The sequence below is a fragment of the Mixophyes fleayi genome, chromosome 12 (assembly GCF_038048845.1).
Source record: "Mixophyes fleayi isolate aMixFle1 chromosome 12, aMixFle1.hap1, whole genome shotgun sequence".
NCBI lineage: Eukaryota > Metazoa > Chordata > Amphibia > Anura > Limnodynastidae > Mixophyes > Mixophyes fleayi.
The window spans coordinates 75,288,497-75,297,708 of record NC_134413.1 but is presented as its reverse complement, the minus strand read 5'-3'; the positions used below and the strand labels follow the sequence as shown (position 1 = coordinate 75,297,708).

At 46.3% G+C, this 9,212-nt stretch overlaps 1 protein-coding gene across 1 annotated transcript; it reads right to left on the bottom strand.

Moving 5' to 3' along the window:
- Positions 1-6,895, bottom strand: NAXE (NAD(P)HX epimerase). The gene is made up of 6 exons (XM_075192987.1): positions 6,700-6,895; positions 3,597-3,705; positions 3,183-3,293; positions 1,878-1,991; positions 993-1,140; positions 1-458 (listed from the first exon to the last, which is right to left on the bottom strand). The coding sequence occupies exons 1-6, from the start codon at positions 6,858-6,860 to the stop codon at positions 256-258; spliced, it is 846 nt and encodes a 281-aa protein (XP_075049088.1). The 5' UTR covers positions 6,861-6,895; the 3' UTR covers positions 1-255.
- Positions 6,896-9,212: the final 2,317 nt, after the last annotated feature.

Genomic DNA, 9,212 nt, shown 5'->3' with positions numbered 1-9,212 from the left:
TTAGGTGTCGCACGATAAAGGCTTTAATTAAACACAATGCAACCTTCCAAAATGCTTCTGTGGAATAATGTGCACTATCAGAAGTCATTTATTTGCAGTTATAATAAGTATATAGAAAGTCATAGTATTTTTCTATGTAAAAAAAAATCACAGGAGGACAGTTTAGGCAGAAGATAAACTATTTTACTCGTATTAAGCTCGGCCATCTCTCTTTCCATAGTAAGTGCTGTGGGTATCACACGTAGGGTGAATGTCTTAGTGCAGTTTGTAGACACACTCTGTATCCGGGTACAGGGGGAGGCGGAGGTTATATTTCTTCTGTAATGCCATGGGGACGAATCGCCCGCCCAGGTAGTGGTAGCGTCCGGAGAAGTGTACGGCTGACTGTTTGGGGGCAGTGAGAGAGATCAGCATGTCTGGCTGGATGCCGTCCGGATTTCCTTTCTCCACGTCCCAACCTAGGAATAAAATGGACATTAAATGGATATATCATTATTAGAACGACAACACATATGATGTCTGCACTTCTGGAATGGTCACACAGCATTGTACCAGCTACTATAAAGTACCACTGACCCACCTTACACTGTCCCGAGTGGGAAACCTGAACACCCAAAAAGTAGCCTCATGCCCACAATAATGGCTACAGAAAACAGTGTGTGGATTGGTTGATTCCTACGTAGGGACAGAGTGTCTCAGCAGCTCAAGTGACTGCAGTCTTTTTCTTTATAAAAAAAAAAAAAAAGATCCCATCAGGACACTCTCCTAAAGATGTCAGAGGAGTTATAGCTGCAAATGTTGGATTTATGTCCCTCTAATTCTCCTACCCCTGTCCAGACATCAGACCTGGCTGTGAATTGATCAGACAGTGTCTGAGGACAGAGGTCATACAGGCCTGTTTAATGGGCATCCTAAAACAGCAATAAGTTAGGAGAAACAGCAGGAACAAATAATCATTTGACATGTCTCCCACAATAGGGATTTCCCAGTACCTGATGGGATGTCCACACTGGCGATGGGTATGGTAATACGTTTTAAAGTGTTCAGGACACTGCCAAAGGGCTCTCGCACCGCGCCTTTGAAGCTGAAGCCAAAGATGGCGTCAATAACCAGGTTGTAGGCTCCGTCGATGACCTCGGCCTGGAAGCAGATTATATTATATTACATACACACCTGCATTCTTATACATGCAATTATAAAGTGCTAGTCTCCTGTAAGAAGTAATATACAGTGTGCTGGTATGTACATGACAGATGGAGAATGTGACCTGTTCTATGACAGAGTAATGGAAACATCCGAATTGGCCTTAGAAACACTGATTTCCTAGTTTCCATGTGGCTATATTCCGGCCTTTTATGCTAATTACTAAATGTGGGTCCAAGTCTAGTTAACCCCATAATAAAACATTACTGTCATAGAACGCACGCAGCTTAAGGTAGGTTTCCCCAGCATAATACAACTTCCATATTACAAAAGTAGAACGTTGTCCTAAACAAAAACAAAATAGACGTCTTTTTTTTTTTAATTTGTTTTGAGAAACATATATTTATTTTTTTATGGGCATTATTACATTCTAAATAAAGACTATTACTTAGAATGGTTTTAAATTGTACACTTGTCCCAGCAAAGACATTTTTCGGAATGTTAAGATCCCTCCACTTCTCTAGAATATGCAGAGTGTCGATCTGTCATCAAAAAGTTCACATAATATTAATAGACGACGGCTTTTTACACTGCTGGTTAACATAACAGCCTCTCCCATTCTTAGCAGCAAAACCACAGCGAGTCCTAACATCTCATAGGTCTTCCAATAGACGGGCGTCTATACACAGGTTACTGATGCCATGTTAAACAAACTGTACGTATAGGACAGGTACCTCTTGCGGAAACTCCGATAGAAAAGGGATGTCCATTTTCTTGCACTGTGTGGTTAAATTCTCAAAGAGCGTCTTGCTTGGCCGCTTAGGGTAAAATATGGCTGGCTCGTACCCCTAGGAAGAAGGAAAGAACTTCTTTTTAATGTGTGTGCGTGACGAACACTTGTGTAAAATGGGAGTGTACAGCGAGCAACGAGAAATGTCAGTGAAGGCGCAGCAGTCAGATCTCACTTGGTCATATCTCAACTTTTGTGACAATGATAATATAGCGTTAGCCAAATGCTACATTAATAGCTCAGGTTCCAACTATAACGCGTGCAACATTATTTCCAAACAAAATATATAACTTTACTCTCCGGAGTTGTGATGTTTAGGAGTTAACAGGAGTGCACACGTTACTTTAATTCAAGATTTTGAGAAGAAACGGAGCCATTCTGACAAATGGATTCCAACACTGCAATTCACTGACTACAGCAACACCTAACAATAGTAATGTATATTACTGCTGACGCCAAAGGCTCTGGATTGAGTAGAGAAGAAGGAATCAAGCAAGGGTGAGGTTGTGCATTTAATGGGGGCCGGGCCGTAGACTGTGAACTGTTGATACAAGGACCCCCAAAATAGTGGATCAGCAAGTGATATATATTGCACTCAATATACAAGGCCAAAATATTTACTAAATAAGAGTTATATTTGATAGCAAAAGTGAATTAAAGTCAATTTTACGTCTACAATTTCAACATATCTTCAACTTGTTTTTAAAGTGTTACCCGCCTACTCTTAATTTTCATTATTTTATTTATTATATATTCATTCTGGAATCATAGTTCAAAAACGGATCCCGAGACCCAGGTTGGAAATAATCGTTTTAAATGAACACAAACTACAACAGATTCTATCTTTCATTTATTTAGTGCATTCTACAAAATGAAAACGAAATCTAGGGGTATATTTACTAAACTGCGGGTTAGAAAAAGTGGAGATGTTGCCTATAGCAACCAATCAGATCCTAGCTGTCATTTTGTTACATGTACTAACTAAATGATAACTAGAATCTGATTGGTTGCTATAGGCAACATCTCCACTTTTTCAAACCCGCAGCTTAGTAAATATACCCCATGGGCTCCCTTGGGATCCGAACCTTTGTTCAGTCTAAACAAATCTGTTCGATTTAGCGTCCACCGTATGTCCGAAATTGCCACAGATCTGGTTCTCGACAATCAAGTCAAACAACCAGATCACTGCGTGTGTGGTCATCGTAATATCTCCGTTCAAGAACGCTCCTGATCCAAAACTATAACTTACAAAGAGCTTCAGGTGTCTGGCACACACCAGGCCGTCCCCTCCGTTGTTCCCTGGACCACACGCAACCAGCACAGTCGGCAAGTTGGAAGTGAACGAGCTCACGGGATAGGCCTGGAAAGGGTACAAGGAGCAGGTCTTTAATTCTTATAAAGAAATTCAATCATATTTAAAGCAGTGGCACAACACGGACTGAAGTATACAACTTTATTTACACAGTGTCGTAATCAGCGAGCACAAGACCAATAGACTAGTGTTAATGGGAGACATGGAAAGGGACTTAGGTAGTCTGGCACAGTCCTGCTCCTCTATCACAATGACTTCTGCACTCTCAGGTAACTTTGGACAGGGAATTGCACCTAACGGAATTGCACCTAACAAGAAATAAATTGCAATCTGTCTGTTTTGCACATATACCTTGGCAACTGCAACGGCACAGCTTAGTCCAGCCAGTTCCATCAATTGATCCACACTGAATTTATATTCATTAAACAGCTCTTCGTCCACGGCCTGCGCCTCCGCCTGACTGGGAAAGAAATGTACAATAAATACACGTTTAATTTCGCCCGGTATCTACAATTATGGCAGAGGAGAATGTCAGGAGTTTACACGTGGCCTGTGTGTATATATATGACCCCCTACTCCAGTTCTGTCATAATTATTACTCCGTAAGCTGCGGTCAAAGATAATAGGCGGCTTAAGTGGCACCTTTATTAATTCAGCATGGTTAGATTACAATTAGTGTTACTTATGGAAAAGCCATTATAATGTATAGGTCTTTATAATCTAACTAATATTACTGTGTACACATGTGGTACTAATTCTCAGTGGATGTTACTACCCCCCCAATCACTGCACACCTGAGCTACTACCCCCCAATCACCCCACACCTGAGCTACTACCCCCCAATCACCCCACACCTGAGCTACTACCCCCCAATCACCCCACACCTGAGCTACTACCCCCCAATCACCACACACCTGAGCTACTACCCCCCCCAATCACTGCACACCTGAGCTACTACCCCCAATCACCCCACACCTGAGCTACTACCCCCCAATCACCCCACACCTGAGCTACTACCCCCCCAATCACCCCACACCTGAGCTACTACCCCCCCAATCACTGCACACCTGAGCTACTACCCCCCAATCACCACACACCTGAGCTACTACCCCACCAATCACCGCACACCTGAGCTACTACCCCCCAATCACCACACACCTGAGCTACTACCCCCAATCACCCCACACCTGAGCTACTACCCCCCAATCACCCCACACCTGAGCTACTACCCCCCAATCACCCCACACCTGAGCTACTACCCCACCAATCACCGCACACCTGAGCTACTACCCCACCAATCACCGCACACCTGAGCTACTACCCCCCAATCACCACACACCTGAGCTACTACCCCACCAATCACCGCACACCTGAGCTACTACCCCCCAATCACCCCACACCTGAGCTACTACCCCACCAATCACCGCACACCTGAGCTACTACCCACCAATCACCCCACACCTGAGCTACTACCCCCCAATCACCACACACCTGAGCTACTACCCCCCAATCACCCCACACCTGAGCTACTACCCCCCAATCACCCCACACCTGAGCTACTACCCCACCAATCACCCCACACCTGAGCTACTACCCCCCAATCACCACACACCTGAGCTACTACCCCCAATCACCCCACACCTGAGCTACTACCCACCAATCACCCCACACCTGAGCTACTACCCACCAATCACCCCACACCTGAGCTACTACCCCCCAATCACCACACACCTGAGCTACTACCCCCCAATCACCCCACACCTGAGCTACTACCCACCAATCACCCCACACCTGAGCTACTACCCCACCAATCACCCCACACCTGAGCTACTACCCCCCAATCACCCCACACCTGAGCTACTACCCCCCAATCACCCCACACCTGAGCTACTACCCCACCAATCACCCCACACCTGAGCTACTACCCCCCAATCACCCCACACCTGAGCTACTACCCCACCAATCACCCCACACCTGAGCTACTACCCACCAATCACCCCACACCTGAGCTACTACCCCCCAATCACCCCACACCTGAGCTACTACCCCACCAATCACCACACACCTGAGCTACTACCCCCAATCACCCCACACCTGAGCTACTACCCCCCAATCACCGCACACCTGAGCTACTACCCCACCAATCACCACACACCTGAGCTACTACCCACCAATCACCACACACCTGAGCTACTACCCACCAATCACCCCACACCTGAGCTACTACCCCCCAATCACCCCACACCTGAGCTACTACCCCACCAATCACCACACACCTGAGCTACTACCCCCAATCACCCCACACCTGAGCTACTACCCCCAATCACCCCACACCTGAGCTACTACCCCCCCCAATCACTGCACACCTGAGCTACTACCCACCAATCACCCCACACCTGAGCTACTACCCACCAATCACCGCACACCTGAGCTACTACCCGCCAATCAGCGCACACCTGAGCTACTACCCCACCAATCACCACACACCTGAGCTACTACCCCCCAATCACCCCACACCTGAGCTACTACCCCCCCCAATCACTGCACACCTGAGCTACTACCCCACCAATCACCCCACACCTGAGCTACTACCCCACCAATCACCCCACACCTGAGCTACTACCCACCAATCACCCCACACCTGAGCTACTACCCCACCAATCACCACACACCTGAGCTACTACCCCCCAATCACCCCACACCTGAGCTACTACCCCCAATCACCGTACACCTGAGCTACTACCCCACCAATCACCGCACACCTGAGCTACTACCCCCAATCACCACACACCTGAGCTACTACCCCACCAATCACCCCACACCTGAGCTACTACCCCCCAATCACCCCACACCTGAGCTACTACCCCCCAATCACCCCACACCTGAGCTACTACCCCCCAATCACCCCACACCTGAGCTACTACCCACCAATCACCCCACACCTGAGCTACTACCCCCCAATCACCCCACACCTGAGCTACTACCCCCCAATCACCCCACACCTGAGCTACTACCCCCAATCACCCCACACCTGAGCTACTACCCCACCAATCACCGCACACCTGAGCTACTACCCCACCAATCACCGCACACCTGAGCTACTACCCCCAATCACCGTACACCTGAGCTACTACCCACCAATCACCGTACACCTGAGCTACTACCCACCAATCACCACACACCTGAGCTACTACCCACCAATCACCACACACCTGAGCTACTACCCCCCCAATCACCGCACACCTGAGCTACTACCCACCAATCACCGCACACCTGAGCTACTACCCCACCAATCACCACACACCTGAGCTACTACCCCACCAATCACCCCACACCTGAGCTACTACCCCCCAATCACCCCACACCTGAGCTACTACCCACCAATCACCAGTACCGAGCAGCATCTCCCCAGGAACACACCACCATATAGCACAAGGAGTGACCGCAGTCTCACCTGAGGTATCTGAGCTCCGCCTCCATCTTCCCCCCGGCCCGGTACCGCCGGCACTGCGCGCTCCCGTCCCCCACCGTGCGCGGGCACGAGCTCGCCCTCGCGCCCAGCCGCGCGCCGCCCACCAGCAGCCCGAGGCCAAGGAGCGCGCGGATCCCCTGCATCCGTCAGGGAGATAGCTCCTCCCCCTCCTCCTGCTCTGTGCCCTTCTTCCGTGTACCACAGGACGCATGCGCAGTGCGCCTCCTGCTGTACTTGTGCCCAAGCCTGGGGTAGACGCCCCTCATTGCGCATGCGCGCTCTGCACTTCTGCTCTCAAACCAAACTTTTAATATTAGCATCATTATCTTGAAGTTTTAGATTTACCATTAAGATTTATTTTGTTTGTATAACCCATTAGCCTCATTATAGAAAAGGATTGCAGTGTATAAATGCTACAGATTATTTAGCTCCTTTTTATGTGATATTAATATTATTCAGTATTTATAAAGTGCTCACAGTTTAGATTTGTGCAAGTTTTAAAAGGTGCACAGACATTGCAGAATAAAACAAATGCAAAACACCAAAGAGTGCCTTGGTTATTAGAGCTTACACTCTAAAGTATTTCTTTAGATAAATCTTAACCTTCTGTTCCATGTCATGTAATGATCCCATCAAGGTTCAGCACTATTATTATTATTTTTATTATTAATATTTATTTATAAGGCACCACAAGGCGTCCGCAGCGTCGTACAGAGACAAACAAATTACAATACAATGGGAGACAGCACAGTACAGTAAACAGTAAGCACAGCAACTCAGTAAGCTCACTACATAATATATCAGTGTTTTATAAATGATAATAATAAAGTGAATTAATTGGATAAGCTTCTTTGAGTAGACAAGTTTTTAGTGACCTCATAAGGTGGGGTACGGCCTAATGGAGCATGGACGGGCCCCAGAGAAGTCTTGGAGACGCGTGTGTTGGAGTTGACCTAAAATGTGGAATAATTGCACGTTATACTAGTGAACCAAGATATAATGAGCTCATGAACAAGGACCTTGGAGGCACCCGTGTGCCCGTGGGGTGTGTTTTAGAGGGATTGTGTTGGTCAGCGAGGTTGGGTGGTCAAGTCAAGGATGGGGAAGTGGGTGTGATGACTGTATTGGTGATATTAATGGGAATTTTGGGTATCCGAGGAGCATGACATATCATCATCATCACCATTTATTTATATAGCGCGACTAGTTCCGCAGCGCTGTACAGAGAACTCACTCACATCAGTCCCTGCCCCATTGGAGCTTACAGTCTAAATTCCCTAACACACACACACAGACTAGGGTCAATTTGATAGCAGCCAATTAACCTACCAGTTTTTTTTATGGAGTGTGGGAGGAAACTGGAGCACCCGGAGGAAACCCATGCAAACACGGGGAGAACATACAAACTCCACACAGATAAGGCCATGGTCGGGAATTGAACTCATGACCCCAGCGCTGTCAGGCAGAAGTGCTAACCACTGAGCCACCGTGCTGCCCCACATCAGTTTATACTAGTGGGTTTAACATTTTTGTTATTGAGGAGCAGAGCAGGAAAGTTTATAAGGGACAAGGGATTAACTAATAATAATTTTGCAATGTCCTCAAGTGTTATTGCCCTCACACAATGTTATTTTGCAAGGAGATGATTATTTCGGAGGTAGGGCACAGAGCTGACCTAACGTGCAGCCACCTCTAACTTTCCTTTTACTGTTGTGTTCGAAATCAGATCATCTATTTATAAAGCCCCGACATCTTGGGGAACCGTTAACTTCCAGACAGGGCGGTCTGGGACTTGTAGTTCCACAGCCGCCGCAGAGCCGTCAGCTGCCTTACGTCTAGATGTAAATGACAGAGTACAACGCTTAATGCAAAATATATATTTTAATGTACGTTCAAAAAGTACATTTATGAATTTAGGGTGCCCGGGACAAGGCACCGCGATCCTTTATCAATGCAGAACATTTCAATACAACTACATAAAAATATCTTGTGTAAACACTTTAAAACTTGAGTATTTACACTAGAAAATAAAGACCTTATTCTCTCAGGATGAAGGTAAATGGCTGAGATATACACCACAATCTAGAGATAATACGATAATAATACACAACTGATATCTATGCATGTACAAAACTCCTGTAAATAAGATGGGTATAATCGGTGAGTTCTGATGTCATTGCTTATAATCGGTGAGTTATGATGTCATCAATACAGAAAAATCTGTATTATAGGGAATAAATCACCCCATACTGTATATTATTACAGATATTTGAAGCCACCTCGGATTTCTGTAACCTACAGCTCTTATTTGGTCACAGAACTTAGTGACTTCTAATATCTATATAATTTACAGTAGGGAGTACATTATCCCATGTATAATCATGTCAATACTGTACAGCTACTGTTGTGATCCGTTCTTCATACAGCTTTACCCAAACATGTTTTTATAAAGCTTATTGTAATAAAATTTGCCTACATTAGGACCCCCCACCCCC